The 24378-nt window shown below is 39.1% G+C and overlaps 1 protein-coding gene across 1 annotated transcript in view; it reads right to left on the reverse strand.

Moving 5' to 3' along the window:
• The window catches only part of MBTPS2 (membrane bound transcription factor peptidase, site 2), a 46829-nt gene extending 23424 nt beyond the window's left edge, over window positions 1–23405 (reverse strand). The window contains exons 1-4 of the mRNA XM_037046234.1: window positions 23183–23405; window positions 11804–11952; window positions 9917–10139; window positions 1507–1610 (exon numbers count right to left, since the gene is read on the reverse strand). Of these exons, the coding sequence (XP_036902129.1) occupies window positions 1507–1610; window positions 9917–10139; window positions 11804–11952; window positions 23183–23257 (551 nt within the window). The 5' untranslated portion in view covers window positions 23258–23405. The remainder of the gene's footprint in view (window positions 1–1506; window positions 1611–9916; window positions 10140–11803; window positions 11953–23182) is intronic.
• Between the last annotated feature and the right edge of the window lie 973 nt (window positions 23406–24378).

Raw genomic sequence — 24378 nt, forward strand, 5'->3', positions numbered from 1 at the left:
TGTATGTAATCTTAAAACTTCCCACTGCATTTCAAATTCTTGCTTAAAAAGCAAGTCTCTAGACAGGCAAAAAGTTTATGTATCTATATATTTCTATAACAATTTTACTATACAGATTTGGTCATCTGTGAAATTGCATTTTATAAAACAAGGCATTCTGAAATAGACGTACAACTTCAAAATTTTTAGAAACTAGTATGCTGAACAAATAACTTGAAATTAGTCACACACACAAAGAAAAGTTTACTATTCTATGAGAACCTAAATGAAAAGCATATTTATCGTTTACTGTATATTATTTTTCAGGGGCACAGTAGAAATATAATTCAAGTAAATTATCTAAATATTTATATTTGTCCTTCCTAGCTATTATAAATAAAGGTGGAGGTTTATCCACCTAAATAAAGTATGTTCCTGTTGAATTAATGCTAAACTAAGTACAATAAAAAATGCATAATGCTCAGACTGTCCTTATGAGAACTATTTATTAATTCAGTCTCTAAACATGGAATTATACTTAATAGCCTCGTAAAACTGAACAGTTACTCTAAAATAAATTAGCAATACATCTTAATATATGGTGCTATCACTTAGTACTAAGTATATGACTTGTAAAATTCACTTTTTCTTGGCAGTTGTGATTTTATTAACAAGTTATTCGCAGCATACCATGAATCATTAAACTGTTAATAATAATGCTTTTATATGTAAAACTTTAAGGGCTGCAATGCTAAAAATGCGGAAGCAAAAGTGAGAGATTTTTTTTAAAAGTGGCCACTCACTTAAACCACTACACTGTACATCAGTCGAGATGAAGGTTTATTGCTAGTCTATATAGACTCTTGTTCATAAGTAACTGGAAAGTAGTAAGTGATTAAATCTTTTCATCAAAAACCTTTTATCTGGTCCACATACTGAAAAGATAGAACATTCCCATCAGTATGTGTTCCTTATGGCAGTAATTATCAGTGGGAGTGAAGGGGAGTTGTGACTTATCTTCTCCCCCATCATGGTATTACAGGTTTTAGGAGCCTTTGAAATGGTCACAGGCTATATTTGTTAACAAACCCAGAGCTTTCAGTGTTCTTACTCTAGCTAGCAGAGGCAATAAGTAGAAGCAGGAAAGTATTTCAGCTAATAAGCCAAAGAAAGTACTAAGAAGCAGTGCAGAGGTTATCATTCTGGCTCAATGATGAATAGAAAGATTAAGCTTCAGGATTGGATGAAAATCTTGAAGCAACATGAAAATATAACCTTGCTGGCAGAGGGCAAAAGATAGAAAGATCCACATTATAAAAACAGTATGTACATGGTTCATTGAACATATTTATCAATATGTAAATCTCCTCAGCAAAAGAGAAGGTGCCTAAAAATAATAACAAAGGATAAGCACTGGGTAATATCCACAGAAAGAAAAATAACAAATGTAGAAGATTTTAGTAATAAAATCTCCTAAATGAAAGCTTCTTTGTATGTAGTAGGAAAAAAAAAGGTAAGTATCATTACCTAATAGCTGCTATCCCATGTCCAATTTCATGTACGACACCACTAATGAGGACTGCAGCGAAGAAATATGTCAGTTGGTTGACAGGTAAATTTATACCAGGAACCTGTTCATAGACACAATGATAAATATACATTTGGGCACCAAGAGTCCATGATGTTCACTCTGTATTAAAGCTTAAACTTCCAAGCTGAAAGTTCTGTAAACTAAAAGTAATGTGAATATTGATGGTTCACTTTTTTCATTTCTATCACAATAAAAGTAAAAACACTCATCAGGTTTTTTTGGCAGCTTTTGAACTAAGGACAACACCAATATAAAGAGAACAGGAAACACCAGGTCAAAAAGTTGAAATTTTAGCTTCCTGAAATCTTCACCACGGGAAAGAATTAGAGGGCCTAGCCAAGCACCAAGGACCAGGGAACATGAAGCGATACTGAAGGAATCAGCTGGAGGCCTGATTTGGGAATTCTTGCTACAATTCCTAGTTCTTCCTCTCATGTTATTGCAAGGTTCCAAGTACTTATGTGAGTAATATAGAATATCCCAAACCCCATCAATGAATTTCCCTTTAGTATTCTCAAGTTATATAAGTTAATTAAAAGTAGTGTAACAAAACACCTTGTTAGTGTGGGAACACCATGTCTTCCATTTCTTTGACTTCATCAGTTTGTCTAGTATACTGGTAGTAGCAAAGTGATACATAAATATTGTATTAAAATTGAAATTTAATGCAGAAGGTACATTTGGAACATACATTCATATTCAGAACCTGTGAAGAATGAAGAGTTGTCTTGCAATCATGTGCTCCTAAGATGTTGTGTGTATGTATACATCATTGCATACACAAGGGAACCTTGCTATTTAAGGATTGTGTGATAAACTGTTTTTAGACACCTAAGAATCTGATTGTAATCCCTTCAAGTTATGTCATCTGTTAAGGAAAGAGTCTATACATTAGGCTAAGTGGGGCACCCCGGGCATCAGTACTATTTAAATACTGAGCATCTATTTCTCATGGTCTAAAAGTTGGGACCCTAAAGGTATCCTTCTGGAGAAAATCCCTTTTTCTGTTATAAAACAAACAAACAAAAAAACATTCTCAATGTTTTAATGCATGTCCTTCTAGTCTTTTCATGTAGACATTTAAAAATTTATGCTTTTATTATGAATATGGTTTTGAAATCTGACCCTTTCACTTAGTACTTTCACAAACATTTCCCCATGAATGTTTTCTGATTCAGTATGTTTTGTAATGGCTGTATTATACTCTATGGAATCGATTGATAGGCATTTAATTATTTTAAAAGTTTCTGCTCTTGTAACTACTGCAATAAACATATTTGGACTCATAAACTCCAAATATTTTAGAGGGATAAATTTTTAGACAAGCATGGTTGGTTCAGGCTCCAGAGAAATATCACTTGAGTTTGACAGTCTGGTGCCATAACTAACTAGAGTTAAGTGCCCTGGAGGAAGTTCAATTATTCCCCCCAATACTTCAATTTCCTCATCATTAAAATGGAAACAACCACAGTCATATAAAAGGGTAATTTTTAGGATTAATTATTGTGCAATAATATGATAATCTTTGTCCAATGTTTAATATGCCTTACAGAGAGAGTAACAAATGCTATTATTGCACAAAATTTAAAGGACTTTAACACACATCAAACTGCTCTCTCACAGCACACACTTCCACAACCTCAAGAAAGCTTGTTTTATTCAAATCTGCAATTTAGGAGAAATAAAAAGAAACTCATTATTTGATTTATATTTCTTTGATCACTATTAAAGCTGAACTTTCTCCATACTTTTGACCACTGATGGGTCCTTTGAGAGTAGTGTACTCATGACTTGTCTATTTTTTTTTCTCCTAGAGTGTCCATATTTTCCTTATTGATCTGTGAGATCACTTCAAATATCGATGGTCAGTCCTCTGTAATACATGTCACAGATGTATTTCCAAGTTTCACTGCCTTTTATTTTTTGTTAGTTTTTTTGATACTTAAAATTTTATGTAGTCAAATATATCACTATTCATGGTTTCTGCCATTTTATGCTTATGCCTTCCTTTAAAAAAAAAAAAAGGACTTTAGCCCTGGCTGGTGTAGCTCAGTGGATTGAGCGCAGGCCTGCGAACCAAAGGATTGCGGTTTGATTCCCAGTCAGGGCACATACCTGGGTTTCAGGCCAGTTCCCAGTGGGGGACACACGAGAGGCAACCATACATTAATATTTCTCTCCCTCTCTCCTTCCCTTCCCCTCTAAAGATAAATAAAATCTTTTTAAAAAAAGACTTTATTTATTTTTAGAGAGGGGGGAAGGCAGGGAGAAAGAGAGGAAGAAACATCAGTGTGTGGTTGCCACTGGCATGTCCCCCTATGGGGACCTGGCCTGCAACTCTGCATGTGCCCTGACTGGGAATCGAACCGGCGACCCTTTGGTTGGGCAGGATGGTGCTCAATCCACTGAAACACACCAGCCAGGGCTTATGTCTTCCTCATTCTGTGTTCATATAAACAGAAACCTGGTTTTTTTTTTTTCCTTTCGAAGTCTATTATGATTCCATGTTTTAACTTTAATTCAACTGGAATTTATTTTTATACACAATAGAGGAATTTCACTTTTAAGCCCTGTTTAGTAATTGGAGAAGAGATTCAAACTGTGCCGCTTGGGCAGCTTTCTAAATTCATTAGTAATTCCAAGTGTCCTTTCCCTAGTTTTCATAATCATTTTTTTAATTTAGACATATTTCATTGAATGACAATCCCATAATTTAGCCACTTATAAACTGCCCACTGTGATTGTTTCTAATTCTTTATAACAATAATGTTAGGGAAAAGAGCTTGACTAATACCATTTCTTTACTATATTTGAGACACTTTTATGATGCTCATTATGTGAAATTCTTTTTACCCACACTCAACTAAGCAACTCTTTAAGTATATTTTATTGATTATGCTATTACAGTCTTCCCAATTTCCCCCTCCCTTATCCCCGCTCCACCCTGTAACCCTCAACCCTCCAGCATTCCCCCTAGTTCATTCATGTCCATGGGTTGTACATGTAAGTTCTTTGAGTCCTCTGTTTCCTATACCATTCTTAACTGCTCTCCATCTATTTTATGCTTACCAATTATGCTTATTCCCTGTACTTCCCCCATTCTTCCCCTCCCCTCCCCACTGAAAACCCTCTATGTGATGTTCATTTCTCTGGTTCTGTTCCGGTTCTAGTTGTTTGCTTAGTTTTTGTTTTCATTTTTTAGGTTTAGCCGTTGATAATTGTGAGTTTGTTGTCATTTTACCATTCATATTTTTGATCATCTTTTTCTTAGATAAGTCCCTTTAACATTTCATATAATAAGGGCTTGGTGATGATGCACTCCTTGAACTTGACCTTATCTGGGAAGCAGTTTATATGCCCCTTCATTCTAAATGATGGCTTTGCTGGATAGAGTCATCTTAGATGTAGGTCCTTGCCTTTCATGACTTCAAATACTTCTTTCCAGCCTTTTCTTGCCTGCAAGGTTTCTTTTGAGAAATCAGCTGACAGCCTTATGGGCACTCCCTTGTAGGTAACTCTCTCCTTTCCTCTTGCTGCTTTTAAGATTCTCTCTTTATCTTTAAGGTTGGGTAACTTAATGATGATGTGCCTTGGTGTGTTCCTCTTTGGGACTCTCTGGGTTTCCTGGACTTCCTAGAAGTCTATTTCCTTTGCCAGATTGGGGGAAATTTTCCTTCTTTAGTTGTTCAAATAAGTTTTCAACTTCTTGCTCTTGTTCTTCTCCTTCTGACACCCCTATGATTCTGATGTTAAGAGTGTTTAAAGTTGTCCCCGGGTTTCCTAAGCTTCTCATCTTTTTGAATTCTTGTTTCTTCATTCTGTTCCAGTTGGATGTTTATTTTTTCCTTTTGTTCAAAATTGTTGATTTGAGTCCTGATTCCCTTCCCTTCACTGTTGCTTCTCTGTATATTTTGCTTTATTTCACTTAGGCAGCCTTCATTTGTTCGTTCATTTTGCACTGAGCTCAATCAGTTCTGTATCCTGATTACCAGTATTTTGAACTCTGCATCAGACAGGTCGGCTATCTCCTCAATGCTTAGCTCTTTTTCTGGAGTTTTGATCTGTTCTTTCGTTTGGGCCATATTTCTTGGTGCACTGGTCAGGGTGAATATTTCTTTAATTCTTTGGTTGTCGGAATTCCATGCAGTTTGATTTTCTGGCACTTCTGGTTGTTCATCATTTTTAGATCAGTTGTTATCCTTTTTAGTTGTTCAAGGAAGCTAAGTGTTTCTACCTACACCTCCATCCTGGCTGGAACTCTCTAAGCAACTCTTTTTAAGAACATCATATCTTTTTCACCATACTCCATTACCAAGTGGCAAGGCATCTTTCTGTTCAGATTAGGAGTTTCCTTTTCTCTGACCCCTCTCTGAATTTACGTACTCAAGATTAATTCTCATACATTCATTCTGTATCACAAGGTATCCTGGTTACTTTACTTTTATGTCAATAAATCAACAGGCTCGTTACAACAGGACAGTGATTTTCAACTGGTGCACCACAAGAAATTTTAAAACATGCAATACCTGATATTTAGTCAGGGGCACTGACATCTTTCCCCTCAGACTGTCAGAGGAGACATGACAACAGCCAACACAACAACAGCCATCTGGTATGAATGTCCTTTCATGAACCGTAAATATATAGGTCATAACAAAGTTGCATTTTATCAGTCATGTTGCACAATGAAGTTGCATTTTATTGGTTAATTCTTGGTACCAGAAATTCTTATACGTAAGTACGGGCACCTAATTTTTCAAAAAAGATTTTATTTATTTATTTTTAGAGAGGGGAAGGGAGGGAGAAAGTAAGGGAGAAACATCAATGTGTGGTTGTCTCTCGAGCACCCCCCACCAGGGACCTGGCCTGCAACCCAGGCATGTGCCCTGAGTGGGAATTGAACTGGCGACCCTTTGGTTCACATTCCGGCACTCAATCTACTAAGCCACCCAAGCCAGGGCAGCACCTGAATTTTAAAGAGTCAACTTTGGAGCAAAAAGTATAGGTAATTACTATTATGATTTTCTTTGTAAATCAATTAAAAGTATACTTTTTTGTCAGATGGGCAAAAAATATATTTTTGGTGTGCTGCAGAATTTTAGTAATTAGTTTGTGTGCTATGGGATGAAAAGAGTTGAAAATTGCTGCAAAGGGATACTGTTTCTCTTTAGTATTTTATAGATGTAATAATGAGACAAGGTAAGGATTTAAAGATGTGACTATATCAACAGATAGCCTCATTTGCTGGCAGCAGTATGTGAGTGCCCATCTGTCTTGGACATAATCACACAGGGTATTAGATGTACCAAAATACTAATCTCTCAACAACAGAGTGCCAAGTTTTGGGGAATTAATACTGAATCAGACTGTAGGGAATTATAGAGTAAATAAAAAGTACATTCTCAGCCCTGGCTGGTGTAGCTCAGTGGATTGAGCGCGGGCCTGCAAACCACACGATCGTGGTTCGATTCCCAGTCAGGGCACATGCCTGGGTTGCAGGCCAGTTCCCGGCCCCTGGCAGGGGACACACAAGAGGCAACCATACATTGACACTTCTCTCTCTCTCTCTCCTTCCCTTCCACTCTAAGATAAATAAATAAAATAAAATAATAAAATAATAAATAAATAAATAAAAGTACATTCTCCAAGCTACGAGAGCTCATATCAAGGTCAGGAGATAATAACATTCTTTTTTTTTTCATCCTCACCTGAGAACATTTTTTTCATTGCTTTGAGAGATAGAGGGAGGGAGGGAGGGAGGGAGGGACAGGAAAGCGGGAGAAAGAAAAAAACATTGATTGGCTGCCTTCTCGTACACACCCTTAACAGGGATTGTACTTGTAACCTGGGTATGTGCACTGACTGGGAATCAAACTCATGACCTTTCTGTCTATGGGACGATGTTCCAAGCAACTGTGCCACACTGGCCAGGGTAATAATATTTTTAAACATATACATAAACATACACAGTGGATGGTCTACAGAGGGCAGCTGACTACTTGATGGTTCCAAAACATGACTCCCTCTCCTAAGAGAGTCAGTATTTTTGTGAGCTCTATGAAGAAAGTGAGAAGCAAAAAGAATAAATACTTTCTTTGTAGCACTACATTTTGCCACTCCAATCCTAGCAGGCATACAGGACATGAATCATATTTCCTCCAAATCTGCTCCTGTCTCTACTGTCCTTTTTCTTAGCAAACAATAACTAACTGAATAGCCTGAGAGTTATCCTAGACTTTTCCTTCTTCCCCCAACCTCACATTCAATTAATTTTCAGGGCCTGAGAACTCCAATCCAAAAGATCCCTTGAATTTACCCCCTTTATTCTTCTTACCACTAATTTCGTTTAGACCTTTTATCACTTCTAAAATAAATTATTACAACTGCCCTCTTAAATGGTCTCCCCATCTTACATGTAACCCTACTCTGGTTCACTTTGTACACACAGACCTGCTACTGGCAGGTAAAACCAGAACTTCTTAGAATGGCCCTTCATATATCCACCTAGGAAGTAGCTATATCTACCCATGAAGTAGGTATATCTACCTGGTAGATATATATCTACCAGACCCTACCTATATCTACCATCTTATCTCCTGTACCATATACCTCCTAGACATGGGCCAAAGTTACACCACTTTATAGTTGAAGAATTATTGGTCTTTTTTAAGGGACTAGACCATAATGGCTCTGAAGTCAGTGGTGGATGAGTGATGGACCTCCTCTGTCACCCCATTTACTAGCTGTGACCACAGGCAAATGATTTAACATTTCTGTGCCTTGGTTTTCCCATTTGTCAATCTTACCTCCAGATTGTTGTCAGAATAAAATAAAACAGTCACAAAAACCTCAGAGCACTGTATATTAACTAGGTTTTATATTATAATAATAATTATTATTATTTCCCCTGCATTTCCACTTTATATGGTCCCCTCTGTGAGAGGGATGCTCAGTTGCCATTTTCCTTTCTCAGGCTACGCAGATTCCCTGCACCCCCCCTTGAAATGTCCCTCTACTTTCTTCTCCCCAATGCCAGGCTCATCTCAGCACACCTTCTCTCTCCCCGTTCCCACAGCATCTATGCTCTGTCCACCTGTAGTACTATCACAGCAGCTCTCCCTCTTGACTAAAAGTGCCATGATTGCCACAATTGGATTTCACTGTATAAGGCCTTCACACAGGGCCAATACACAGAATACATTCATTAAATGTTTGCTGAAGAAACAGTCAACTCTTCTTGAGGCCTCCCCTGGAGAATCCTTTTAACCTCTAAGAAAGAGCTATTACCATAGGAGAGATTCTTTACCATTCTCCACAAATGACTCCTAAATTTTTCCTTAGTTACCCATCACATAGTAAAAGCCACAAAGAGAGGAGCTAGAAGAAAGATCTGTCACTAACTTTTTTTTAGTTTTTAACCCTCATCCAAGGGCATGCTTATTGATTTTAGAAAGAGGGGGTGGGAGGGGGAGAGAGAAGGAGAGAAACACCAATCAGTTGCCTCTTGCATGCAGCCTGGACTGGGGACTGAACCTGCAACCTAGGAGTGTGCCCCTACCAGAAATCGAATCCATGACCTTTTGCTTTACAGGATGACACTCTAACCAACCTAGCCACACTGGCCAGGCTTGTCACTAACTCTTAAATAATCTATTCCATTAATAAGAATATGATTAAAGATATAACATCCATGATTCATAGAAATTAAAATTATAAGTTGTAAAAAATAAGAAATAAAAGCCAATAGTAAAGGCCCCCTCCAAACCCTGGAGACATGATTTGATAAGGTATGGGTCTACACATGTGTCTTAAAGTGAGAATTATTATAAATAGCTCATAGTCAAAAGAGTACAACTCAGTATATTACTCTTCACATTAAAAAATCACAAGGACCGTTCAAAAAGGTCTTAGGTCTTTAATTAAAAGAATATTATTGGTTAGAGGATGAAAGCCATGAAGAGGAAAGGGGAAGGGAACACTATGCATAGGATAAAAAAATTTATTTATACATTATAGAGATCTTAAATCATGCTTATTCTTTTATAGTAACAACCATTTAACCTCTCAAGACAACGCGTATTAAATCAAAATCCATATAATTATCAAGTCTTAATTATGATCCATTTCTTCTATTACCACTATTATTGCTACTGCTACTACTACATATTGCAACAATTCCTTGCTATATTCTTAACTAATATTTTTGTTTAAGCAGGTAATTTGAGAAATCACGTGACCTTTCATGTATTTTCATATTTATATTATAGATAGGAGTTATGCTATCCAAAAGAAATACCTTATATCTATGGTTCAACAGTTACTTAAAAGCAAAAAGAAGGCACTTACCACAACTTGTAGCACCTGTTCATTGTGAAGAGAGGAGGAGGAGGAAGAAGAGGAGGAGGAAGAGGAAGAAGAGGATGAAGAGGAGGAGGAAGAAGAAGAGGAGGAAGAATAAGAAGCAGAAGAGTCAGCCATCATTTGTGCTAAAGTCTGCATCAGCGTTTTCCCCAGGAGAAAAAAAGAGCTAAACATGGCAATTACGCCAAACACCATTCCAAAATTGAACCTGTTAAGAGAAAAAATTGCACAAATGTACAATTCCTCACAATTCATGCACTAAAACAATTCATCAACCAGCCACATTTCATAGCTTTAAAATGTATAAAAATTTCAATAACCCTGTGTTTTTTCTCCTACCTGAACTTTGGATCTGTGACTGAAGCAAAGGGCATTAGTTTCTTTAAGCCATTCTAATAACTTAAAATTCTCTCATAACTGGAGGCTGAATATGCTTCCCAATAAAAAGTTTGCTTCCTCTGCTTTTTTTCTCATTTATGTAGTATTGTTTTGATCTTGTTCTCATCCTTACAAAAGTAATGTTCTTTTGACATTATAGACATCCACATCCACTCTTTTTCATCTACCAATTCTATTTGTATCTTATTTTATGATGAGTTTAAATACTAACATGGTAAATTTTGTTAAAGATTTATTTATTTTTAGAGAGAAGAAGGGAGGGAGACAGGGAGAGAAACATCAACTGGTTGCCTCTCATACGCCCCCAATCTGGTACCTGGCCCACAACCCAGGCATATACCCTGAACAGGAATTGAACCAGCAACCTTTTGCTTTGTGGAATGATGCCCAACCCACTGAGCCACGCCAGTCATGGCTAACATGGTAAAATTTAATGAGTTTTTTCTTTTACTGTTTTAATAATTAGAAGTTAACCCTTCTATCTATTACATTTTCTAACTTTTTGATAAGTTGTGTTTTCCAAGGAACTTGTCCATTTCATCTAAATTATTGAATTTACAGGCACAGAACTGTTCAAATAGTTTCATTTTTTAAAATGCCTGTAGAATCTGTATTAATGTTACCTTTTTCAATTCTGATCTTTAGTTATGTGTATTTTCTTTCTTCTCGGTCCATCAAAGTAGGGGTTTATCAATTTATTAATACTGTCAAAGAACCAACTTTTGGCTTTGCTGATTTTCTCTACTATGTACTTTCTATTTCGCTGATTTCGGCTCTTTATTATTATTTTTTTGCTTTGATCTGCAGGTGTACTTACTGCTTTTTGATGATCTGACTCCTTACATTTAGCTCTAATTCATGTGGAGCTCAATTTTTGACCAAAAGGAGCCCCGTACTCCCACATTAGAAATCCTCTCAACTATACAACCTCCAGAACCCTGGCACTGCAATCTGGCTGGCCGTTTTCCCACTTGGTTTGCACGTATGCCTTACTGGTTGTTAAATATTTAAAAACTCCTTCACCTGGAGGAGTATCCAAAAGAAATATAAGTAAAATCCTGCAGATTTGGGGGCACCCTTTGACTCCCAGAACATTGTTCCTATGTGCAATGATGGGGGAGAGAATTCTCCAAGGCTATTTTCTTGATGAAAATGTTCCATATTTGTTTTAGTTTTCTACTCGTATATAACACAGAGAATAAAGTACACATGTCTGAAGTGTGCAGCTCACTGAATTTCTACAAATGTGCACCCATGTGTCTATCACCCATATGAAGATACAGAACCTTGATTTTTAATGTGTGCAAAAGCACAATGACACAATCCCATAAGCTTACATAAATCCAGAAAGTTTCTATACTGTCAACATTTTAAAACTCAGTACATTGGAAAAGGATGGAAACGGTTCAGTTAACAAGCATTTCTCATGATCACAATGACTAATTTAAACCAAAAAGAGAAAATGAAGCATACCATTGATAAAGCATCCTTGCTTTCCGCCGTCCCCAACTGTAAAAGGCACGATTGAAAACAGCAGTTTGCCATCTTATGTGGAAAGGGGAGATGCTCAATCCATTGTTTTCTAGCCAGTCTTCATAAGAGTGCTTAAAATACACAGATGACTACGAGAGAAAGGAAAGTTTCATACCACTCAATTTTGAACAATTTATAATGTTTAAGAAAATTAAAAAAATAGCCTTTTCTGTAGGAAAGCATGATACTGACTGCCTGAATGCTCATAATTTTAAACTTTGTGTCAGGGGTGTCAAACTCATTTTCACCGGGGGCCACACAGCCTCGCAGTTGCCTTCAAAGGGCCAAAGGTAATTTCAACTCCTTAACAGTTAAGGAGCAGGTACATTTATATACTCCTAAAATTATTTTGGCCCTTTGAAGGCAACCATGAGGCTGATGTGGCCCCCAGTGAAAATAAGTTTGACACCCCTGCTCTATGTTCATTCCTCAGTATATTAAAGTCAAGGCCTCAGACTAGCTGCGCTGCTGAAGTTAGGGTCTGGCAAACAATGGCCCATGGGCCAAATTCAGTCTACAGCTTATTTCTGTACTGCCTATGAACTAAGGATGGTTTTCATTTTTAAGAGACTGCAGAAAGACAATAGAAAAACAAGAATATGTGACAGACACTGTGTGGCCCACAAAGCCTAAAATATCTCACCCTTTACAGAGAAGTTTGCTGACCTCTGCTTAGAATGGCATTGTCCAAAAGAAATATGAACCACAAATGCCAGCCACTTAAGTTTAAATTTTTAGTAGTCAAATTTTAAAAAGCAAACAGAAACAGATTAATTTAAATATATTTTCAACTCAAATCAATACAAAAATACTGGGACTTCCGGCCAAGATGGAGGCATAGGTGGAAACACTGTGCCTCCTCACACAACTGAGTTTAAAGACAACAAAGTTTTAGTAACAAAAACGCAACCAAAACACAGAAAATTGAACTGTACAGAAGTCCAACAACAACAAACCATTCAGCCAGACCAGTAAGAGGGGCGGAGTCAGCGGTTGGTGGAACGGGGTTGGGCAGGCAGACGCCGCAGGCCTGACCCAGGCGCCCAGGCAGCGGTTGGCAGATCCCAGGTGCAAGTGGGAACGGGCGCACCCAGTGGGGGCGCAAGGCGGCTGGCTGACCATGGTCACACATTCACACGTAGATAAACCACTCGAAGGATCAAGCAGTGAGACATACCACGCAGGCTAGGACCCTAGCGACGGGAATTAAGCCTAAAAGCACCAATTGGAAAAACTTTCGGGGTCGAGGTGCTGGGAGAAGCTCCCAGGCTCACAGAGAGTTTGTTGGAGAGACCCACAGGGTCCTGGAGGGTGCACAGGCCCACACTCCTGGGAGCGGCACTAGGGGGGCCCAGTTTGCTTGCGGGAAGCAGCAGAGGGGACTGAAATCTGAGAGAGAGTGGAACAAATGCCACTGACCTTCTCTGACTCCGCCCTCACATATAGCGTCAGAACCCAGCGACTGCGTGGCCCCACCCTGGAGAACACCTAAGGCTCCGCCCCTCATACATAACAGGTGCGAACAGGCCAAAACATCAAGAACAGCTCAAAGCCCCAGAGCCAATAATTCTAAGTGACCAAGAGATAGCCAACCTACCAGATGCACAGTTCAAAATACTGGTGATCAGGATGCTCACAAAACTGGTTGATTTTAGCCACAAATTAAAGGAACAAATGAAGGATAAACTAATTGAAATGAAGGGAAATGCACAGGGAACCAAGAGTGATGGAAAGGAAACTGGGACTCAAATCAAGGGAGTGGACCAGAAGGAGGAAAAAAATGACCAAACAGAAAAGAATGAAGAAACAAGAATTCAGCCCTGGCTGGTGTAGCTCAGTGGATTGAGCACGAGCCTGTGAAGCAAAGAGTCACTGGTTCGATTCCCAGTCAGGGCACATGCCTGGGTTGCAGGCCAGGTCCCCAGTAGGGGACACATGAGAGGCAACCACACATTGATGTTTCTCCCACTTTCTCCTTCCCCTTCCCTCTCTCTAAAAATAAATATTTTTTAAAAAGAATTCAAAAAAATGAGAAGAGGCTTAGGAACCTCCAGGACATTTTTAAACATTCCAAGATCCGAATTATAGGGGTACCAGCAGGGAAAGAGGAAGACTAACAAGTGGAAAACTTATTTCAACAAATAATAAAGGAGAAATTCCCCAATCTGGCAAAGGAAATAGACTACCAGGAAATCCAGGAAGCTCAGAGAGTCCCAAAGAAGTTGGGCCCAAGAAGGAACACACCAAGGCACATCCTTAAAGGGACTTATCTAAGAAAAAGAAGATAAAAAATAGAAACAGTGAAAGGACACCAAATTCACAGTTATTAACAACCACACCTAAAAACAACAGCAAACTAAAGAGGACAGCTAGATCAGGAGCGGAACCATAGAAACGAAGATCACATGCAGGGTTAGCAACAGGGGAGTGGGAGGAAGAGAAGGGGGGAGAAGATACAGAGAATAAGTAGCATAGACAGTAGGTAGAAAATAGACAGGGGGAGGGCAAGAGTAGTATGGAAAATATAGAATCTAAAGAACTTGTGACACATGGACATAAACTAAAGGGGGGAATGGTGCGGGAGGGGGTGTGCAGGATGGAGGGGACTGAAGGGGGGAAATAGGACAACTGTAATGGCATAATCAATAATATATATTTTCAAAAAAAGATGAAAAAATACAAAAATATTGTAATGGGTGACATCAGAGGAACCGGGGCATGAAGAGATCCCCTTGGTTTCTCCCCTTGAAGTTTTAACAATTTGAACAGCTACAATTCAACAAAAGACTCCCTGATCAATGCACTAAAAGCACTGAGAGATCTGCAAATTGCAACATGTAAAGATGGGCAAGTGGGAACAAACCAGCGAAGCAAGAAGGGTGAAAAGCTAAGATGAGCCACAGATGCAGCTCTGCAGCTGGGAGCCCAGTATGATTTTTCAGCCAGAGAGAGAAGGAATCAGGCTGTGCCTGGCACTCCCTTCAGCCAGGAGTAGCAGAGATTTAATGAGCATTTCTACAGGAGTGGGCAGTATGAGCTGCAGCAGAGGCCAGTAACCTGGGCAGAGACAAAAGCACCAAGGTGCGGCCACTGTTATCTAGCAATCAGCATTCCGCAGAGAAACAAAGCCATGGAGCCTGGCTTCCCCTTAACCTGCCAGAGCTTGCTTCCCCTCACCCTTTGTGGGGGTTTGCAGAGCACATTATCTGCAAACACAAGAACTGGTACTAAGAATCACATTTTTCCTGAGTGACAGGCTCACTCTGTGACTAATCTCAGGTTCAGATGGAGGCACATGGGGGACACCACAAAGGTCCACTGATTGCCACTGCTAGGAAGACAAAGCAGCAAAAGAGAAGGCTGGTTCCCCCAGCTCACCCCACCCCCACACACCACAGCTCTACTGCCAGCTGCACCTGGCTGCTGGACAACACTGGGATTTCACACATTTGGAGTCGCATTGCCCACTGAGCTCCCCTGCAGGGCTGGTCCCCTGGGACCTGGGTGACCAATCACAGGTTAGCCACCCACCTTCCTAGGAAACACAGGCCATTTCCTACCTCCCTGCAGAGATCTGAAAAGCCAAAGAAGTGCAAAAAGCAGGTGTAGCCATACTCATATATGACAAAATAGATTTCAAAATAACAAAGAGACAAAGGCGGACATGTTATAATGATAAAAAGGACACTACATCATGAAGACATTAACACTTCTCTCTCTCTCTCTATATATATGTATATGTATGTATATATTCACTCATTCTGGGAACACTGAAATATATATAAAGCAACTACTAACGGAAGTAAAGGGAGAAACTGACAAAACCACAATCACAGTAGAGGATGTAAATACCCCATTGACAGTTACAGACAGATCATCCAAACAGAAAATCAATAAAGAAATATCAGCCTTAAATGACACATTAGACCAAATGAACAAATTGCCATTTACAGAACCTTTCATCCCAATCAAATTATATATTCTTATGCAGTGCACACAGCACATTCTCAACACAAAACTAGCCTCAACAAATTTATGACTGAAACCATACCAACCATATTCTCTGACCATGATGCTTTCAAATTAGAGATCAACCACAAAAAGGAAGTAAAGAGACCTACAAATATGTGGAGTTTAAACAATGTGTTACTAAAAACTGACTGGGGTCAAAGAAATAAAAGGTGAGATTGATGGACATATAGCGACAAGTGAGAATGATGATACGACATATCAAAACTTCTGGGATGCAGCAAAAGCAGTAATAAGAGGGACATTTATATCATTAGAGGCCTGTCTCACAAAACAATAGGAATTTCAAGTAAACAATCTAATATCACAGCTTAAAGAACTAGAAATAGAACAAAAACAACCCAGAGTCAGCAGAAGAAATAATAAAAATTAAAGCAGAACTGAATGAAATGGAGAACAAAAAGACTATAAGAAATTAATACAACAAAGAGTTGGTTCTTTGAAAAGATTAATAAAATTGCCAAAGGCCCTGGCCAGGTAGCGCAGTTGGTTCGAGCACTGTCCTGATATGCCAAGGTTGCAGGTTCCTTCTCAGGTCATGGCATATGCAAGAAGCAACTAATGAATGCATGGATAAGTGGAACAACAAATCAATGTTTCTATCTCAAATTTTTAAAAATTAAAGACATAAAACTGACAAACCCCTGGCTAGACTTGCTAAGGAAAAAAGAGAAAAGACTCATAAAAACAAAACTGGAAATGAAAGAAATTACTACAGACTGCACAACTATACAAAGAATTATATTAGAATATCACGAAAGACTATATGCCATCAAATTCAATAAGTTAGAAGAAATGGATATGTTCCTAGAAATACATAACCTTCCTAAACTGAATCATGAAGAATTGGAAGATCTAATAGGCCAATCAACAGTAAGGAAATTGAAACAACTATCAAAAACCTCCCCCAAAATAAAAGTGCAGGGGCAGTAGGCTTCAGTAGCGAATTCTACCAAACACTCATAGATTTGACACCCATCCTTCTTAAACTCTTCCAAAAAAATTGAAGAAGGGGCAATGCATCCTAACACATTTTATGAGGTCAACATAACCCTCATAGCAAAACCTGGCAAGGATAACACACAAAAAGAAAACTACAAACAAGTATCTCTGATGAATACGGATGCAAAAGTCCTAACAAAATACTAGCAAATTGAATACAATACATTTAAAAAAAATATACCACAATCAAGTGGGGTTCATTCTGGGGGCACAAGGGTGGTTCAATATATGCAAATGAACCATTGTATACATCACATTAACAAACCAAAGGATAAGAGTTGTATGACCTTATCAATAAATGCAGAAAAAACACTAGATAAAATACAAGATGGATTTGATGAAAAAACTCAATAAAATGGGTATAGAAGGAAAGTACTTCAATAAAATAAAGTCCATATATGACAAACCCTCATCTAATATATTCAATGGTGAAAAACTGAAAGCTTTTCCCCTAAAATCAGGAAAAATACAAGACTGTCCACACTCACTACTCTTACTCAACATAGTACTGGAAGTCCTAGCCAGAGCAATCAGTCAGGAAACAGAAATAAAAGGTATCCAAATCGGGAATGAAGAAGTAATAAAAGTGTCACTTTTTACAGATAATGGGATTATATATATATTCTATACAATATCCTAAAGACTCCACCAAAAAACTATTAAAAACAATAAAATACACTAAAGTTGCAATATACAAAAATCCACTGAATTCCTATACTAACAAGTAATTTTCAGAAAGAGAAATTAAAAACAATTCCTTTGTAATTACAACAAAAAGAATATCTAGTAATAAACTTAACAAAGGATCTGAAGAACCTATATACCGAAAACTACAAAGCATTATCTAAAAAGATTAAAAAAGAGTCAATGAAATGGAAAGATATTCTGTGTTCATAGATTGGAAGAAATAACATAGTTAAAATGGCTATAATACCCAAAGCAATATACAAATTTAATGCAATCCCCATCAAAATCCCAATGTCATTTTTTAAAGAAATAAAACAAAAAATCATCAGATGTTTATGGAATGACAAAAGACCTTGAACAGGCCCTGGCTGGTGTAGCTCAGTGGACTGAGTGCAGGCCTGCGAACCAAAGGATCACGGTTCAATTCCCAGTCAGAGCGCATGCCTGGGTTGCGGCCAGTTCCTGGCAGGGGACGCATGAGAGGCAACCATACACTGATATTTCTCTCCCTCTCTCCTCTCTAAAGATAAATAAATAAAATCTTTAAAAAAAGATTGAGATCTTGCTTAAAGAAAAAAAAAAAACAGCTGAAAAGACCTTGAATAGCTGAAGCAATCCTGAGAAAAAAGAACAAAGCCGAAGGTATCATACTACCTGACTTCAAATTATACTACAGAGCAATCATAATCAAAACAGCATGGCATTGGCAGAAAAAGACATACAGACCAATGGAACAGAATTGAGAGCCCAGAAACAAAACCAGTTATATGGGCAGATTAAGTTTTGATAAAGGAGCCAAAAACACAATGAAGAAAGCCTTTTCAAAAAATGGCACTGGGAAAATTGGACAGTCACATGCAAAAGAGTGAAAGTAGACTACAGCTTGTCCCCATGTACAAAAATTAATTCAAAATAGATCAAAGACCTAAATGTAAGATCTGAAACAATAAATTACATGGAAGAAAACATAAGATACTAAACTCATGGACCTGGTCTTAGAGTAGATTTTATGAATTTGACACCAAAGGCAAGGGAAGTAAAGGCAAAAATAAATTAATGGGATTATAGCAAACTAAAAAGTTTCTGCACAGCAAAAGAAACTGCCAACAAAACAAAAAGGCAACCGAATGAATGGAAGATGGTATTTGCAAACAATAGCTCCGATTCATATCCAAAATATATAAAGAACTCATACAACTCAACACCAAACAAAACATCCAATTAAAAAATGAGCAGAGGACCTGAACAGACCCTTCTCCCTAGAAGATGTACAAATGGCCAACGGATATATTAAAAGATGCTGAACTTCACTAGCTATTAGGGAAATGCAAATCAAAGCTACAATGAGATACCACCTCACACCTATTAGAATGGCCATTATCAACAAGACAAGTAATAAGTGTTGCAGAAGTTGTATAGAAAAAGAAACTCTCATTCATTGCTGGTAGAAATGTAAACTGGTACAGCCACTACGGAAAACAGTATGGAGGTTCCTCCAAAAACTAAGGGTAGCATTACCATATGACCAACAATCCATCTTCTGGGTATCTACCTGAAAAACTTGAAAACATTTACTTGCAAAGATACTTTCACCCGTGTTCATTGCAGCACTATTCGCAGTGGCCAAGATATTGAAGCAACTAAAGTGTTCTTCAGTAGATGAATAAAGATGTGGTAACACATACGAGGTCTGTCCAGAAGGTATCCAGTCACATGATATGAAAAATAGACATTTATTGAAGATACAAGAAATATCATACATGGGACAACGACGCTTCAGTCCCCTTCAAACCAGGTACCTTGGGACCTCACACAGGTCTCCCATCACCATCAGCTGCCCCATCGTATTTTCCTGAATCTCACCAAAGGTCTAAAATCACCTTTCAAAGGTGATTTTAGTTTTGGGAAAAGCCAGAAGTCACCAGGGCACCAAATCTGGGCTGTAGGGAGACTAACTCACCTGGGGGATTGGATTTGATGTTTCACCAAAACACTCTAAATGAGACTCTGCGTGATGAATAAATTTGCTCATTGTTGTGATGAAGCTGCCAAGCACCAGTTACCCACAGCTGTGGCCTTCTACACATGTGGCCATGTATGATTGAATCATATGAATAGTTTCCACAGAGGAATGTTAAAGCTTAATGCAACATTTGCTGCAGAATCATTACTCTGCTCGCTCAGTCATTTTGAATGTGATGGCTACACAGTGCACATGCTCACTCAACAGCATCTACAGCCCCCACTGACTGCTACAGTGAAGTCATCATTGTTCACATGTGCACCTTCTAGCCCACTCTCCTTGGCTATCACCTTACATGAATATCATGCACTGTTCTCATTACATTAACAATGGCTGGACTTTTCCCAGACAGACCTCGTATACTATGAGATGCTACTCAGCCATAAGAAAAGATGAAATACTAACTTTTGCAATAACATGGATGGATCTTGAGAATATTATGCTAAGTAAAGTAAGTCAGGCAGAGAAAGCTAAGAACCATATGACTTCACTCATAAGTAGGATATAAAACTGAAACTCACAGACACAGAAAACAGTATGGTGGTTACTGGAGGGAAGGGGGTGGGGGAGCAGTAAACTGTAAGGGACCAAATATATGGTGATGGAAGATGATTTGACTTTGAGTGGTGGGCACACAATGCAATATACAGATCATGTATCAGAAATTTACACTTGAAACCTATATAGTCTTATTAACCAATGTCAGCCCAATAAATTTAATAAAAATAAAAACAAAATTTGCAATTCTATTGATTTATTTATGCACTAAGTCTTTGAAATCCAGTATGAACTTTATACTTACAGCCCATCTCAATTCAGACTAGCCCTATTTCAAATACTTGACAGCCACATGAAGTTAGTGGATACCACATTGGACAGAGAGGTCTAGAAGCCTTGTTACCATAGAAAAAGGTTTTGGGTTATAATTTTTTTAAACAAATATCCCCTTTTTAAAAGATTTTATTTATTTATTTAGAGAGGAGAAAGAGAGAGAGAAATATCAGCGTGTGGTTGCCCCTCACATGTCCCCAATTGGGGACCTGGCCTACAACTCAGGCATGTGCCCTGACTGGGAATCGAACCAGCGACCCTTTGGTTCACAGGCCTGTGCTCAAACCACTGAGCTACACCAGCCAGGGCTGTGTTATAATTTTAAAAGACCCAAACCAATCCAACAGAGGGGACAGGTTAGTTGGAATCAGTGCTTCCTATTCTTTTCTGAGCAACAACCCTATGAAACTAGGCCGACTTAAATCATGTAAAAGTACAATACTTATCTAAAATCATCCTGGTCTCAGTAACTTCTCTTACATTCTTCAGGGTTGAAGGAATAGTACTTATATACAGACTCACAAGAGTTTTACCTTTAGGGAAGTTTTAAGTCTTTGAGTAAAAATTTCGAGTAAACGTAAGGTTGTTTAATATACACTGATATTGACCCCAATTACCTCAGTTACAGAAGTACAATAAGTATTTTGTCGTATCAATGTCCATCCATTTGAGAAACTTATCCATCTCTAGAAGAATATTTCACCCCCATCACAGTCCTAAAAAATGACTTGAGTCAATACAGGTATCCGTTTGCCTTTGGACCTGTAATGTTCTCTGCTCTCAAATTTCAGGTGATGTTTTTGAAACCTGCTTGGTTTCTAAGACTTGGAAAATGAGAGTGACAAACCCATTCAGCAGATGTCTACAGAGGAAATCCTAGAACAGGGGTGTCAAAGTCATTTTCACTGGGGGCCACATCAGCCTCGTGGTTGCCTGCAAAGGGCTGAAATAATTTTAGGACTGTATAAATGTAACTACTCCTTAACTGTTAAGGAGTTGAAATTATATTTGGCCCTTTGAAAGCAACCACAAGGCTAATGTGGCCCCCTGTGAAAATGAGTTTGATACCCCAAGAGCAGAACCGCAGACCATGTAGGAAACAGAGGAGGTGAAGGTGCAGGCTCTGAAAACTTTGATGTTTCTGCATTCCCCAGGCAGACTGAAACAGAATTAGGGTTTTCACTCAAGCAATACTGCAATCTTAGGGAGCCAAGGGCTGTTACTGAAACTAAAGTGCTGTCCTTGTAAGCTCACACACTTGACTAGAGACTACAGAAGTTTTAAAAAAAACCCTTTTTATTGTGGACTTTTGTCACACATGCAACATGAAGAAATCACGTGGCTTTGTGTTTTCCAAACAAAATCAGCACTGTTTCAAGTAGTGGCCTGTATTGCTTATGGCATGCTAAGCACTATGCCAAGTGCAGAGGAAGCACGTGAGGAATCTTGTGAAGATCCAAGATTCTGATTATGTAGTCCAGGAATGAGGACTGAGATTCTACATTTCTGAGAAGCGTCCAGATGATGCAAGTGCTGCTAGTCCTTGAACCTCAGGTTGAATAGCAAGGCTTTATATGAATGAACTTATGTAATGTTCTCTACAATATCAGGAAATCCTTGCTATTATTACTCCTATATTAAAGACAAAGAAACTAAGGCACAAGAGAGTAATTTGCCCAAGGTCACAACCACTAGGAAGTGGGAAGAGACCAGCCCTTGCTCTAAGGACTCCAGTGTGTATCCTTACTTTACAAGTTCAAATGCAACAAGGATCATTTCATTTTCCTATTAAGCCTAAAACACACAAATTAAAGTAGTTAAAGCAGTATTCATAACATGGTTCTACTTACTCATAATTGAAGTTTTTATTCAGCATTTGAGAATGTGTATGACTTTATTCCACAGTTACCCTCACCCTCCAATATTCAATTCCAAAAGGTTGCGTGAAGCATGTGGTCGAACGTTCATAGTTTTTTCTACCTTTCTCAAATAACTGGAGAGTGTATCGTGCACCCAGAGTGTGTGTGTGGGTGAGGGGAGTTAATGTGAAAAGGGAGCAGATCTAATGTTTTTTACATTAGATGGCTAATGTGAAAAAGGAGCATCCTAACTTCCGGGTGCAAGTTAGAATTCGAGAAGTCAGAAACAAGTTATCCAAATCTTTGCCACTGAGTATTTACTAGCAAACAGCATTGGGGGCACTTAGGAACCGGTTAGAAACAAAGTATCTTAGGCTCCGCTCCTGATCCGATGAATCAGAGAAGGTACCTTTTAACCGCAACCCCATATGGTCATGTGTACTTTAAAGTTTGAGACCACTGATGTAAATTACAACTTGATTTCGATTCACTGCCAGAGCCTCTACAGGGTCATGGCGTTAAAGACAATGGAGGGGAAACAATGCCCTTCCCAGGCGGACATTTTATTTCCCTCCCTGGGGCATCGTCGCGGATTATGGCAGGGCCCAGTCCCTCCCAAGACCACTACCGTGGCCTCCCGGACCAGACCCGAAGGCAACGGACCGTGCACCGCCCCGCAAAGCGACTGCGGCTCAGGCACAGACCGCCACACCCCTCCCGCGGCCTGCCAAAATTACTCCTAGGGCCCGCGCGCCACGCGGACGGCCGCACGTGGGCACCGGCTGCACGGCTTCCAGCCCGGTAGGCGCGAGGTAGAAGAGAAAGGGCCTGCCTTGAGCCCCAGCCCTGGGTACCGCGGGGCTCTGGCCGTCAACCCGACGCTCTCACCTTCAGCACCAAGTCGGTCAGGTAGATGGCAGTCCAGCCGCCCACCACCACTACCACCAACGACACCGGAATCATGGTAGCAGCGGAGGCAGCGGAAGAAAGACGAGCCACGGCTTCCTCCTTCCAGCGAGCCGAGCAACAAGCCGACTGCCCGGTGCCTACAATCTCACCATCTGCGCAGGAACAAACTTGTTTCGGCTCCTTTCTCGTGATGGTGCCGTTTCTTACCGGACGTTTCCGGCTCAAGACAGACGAATGTGTACGCGCCGGAACAGGAGGCGGGGGCTTATTTTTGTGGGGCACTGATTCGCCGTGGTTCCCGCAGCAGTTCGGCTGCAGCTGCCAGCCCTCTAGCGATTTCTTAGGCTTTGTCCCTCCCTGCTGTCTGCTCTCCTTTCTCTTCGATTCTGGCTGGGGATTTTCTGTTCCTTTTATAATCTAGTGAAGATAAATGTCTGCACCTCCCATACGTTGTAATAGGCATCCAGGTTTAAGTTAATTTCTTTTATTCTTTTTATTGAAGTGTAATTTACATATAGCGAAATCACAATACAGATCTCAACCGTTCATTTCTGTAATAACTATCTGTGTACGCTAATCAAAATAAAGAAAATTACAATCTCATTAATTTTCCTCCTGGTCAATCCCCCCTTCTTTATGTAAATAGCATCATACAATGGGTACTCTTTTTGTGTCTGCCTTATTTTGCTTATTCTACAGTTGTTCGTATGGAAAATAATACAATAATTAATAAGTAATGCAAGAATAAACTTTCACGTACTCACAACTGTAAACTACTTTTGCTCAAGCCTGTATTTTAGAACTGTAGGGGAACAGAAGTTGCGACTCCAAAATACGATTTTTTTGGCATATGATTTTAAACTATTAAAAAAATAAACAAGAGGAGCTCTGAACACCAAGTAGAAATTACCCTTTTGTAAGAGACATTTACATTTATAAAGCGCATCTTCATTTGCAAAAGCATCTCGCTCTGGTGTCAGGAAGAGTAGGATGAATACATCTCTAGAAACCCTTATCAGTGGAGAAGGTAAAGACTTAAATCTGCATAACAACCTTACCCTTTACTGTGCCTTCCATAACTGGCCTCCTCTTCATGTCCAACATCTTTTGTTTTCAGTTGGAGGTGGTGTTTAAGGTGGTGGCTCCAGCTATTTGGGGGACTTAGTTTTCTTGGG

This window comes from Sturnira hondurensis, unplaced genomic scaffold, assembly GCF_014824575.4.
Source record: "Sturnira hondurensis isolate 20B ecotype Veracruz unplaced genomic scaffold, ASM1482457v3 Scaffold0005220, whole genome shotgun sequence".
NCBI lineage: Eukaryota > Metazoa > Chordata > Mammalia > Chiroptera > Phyllostomidae > Sturnira > Sturnira hondurensis.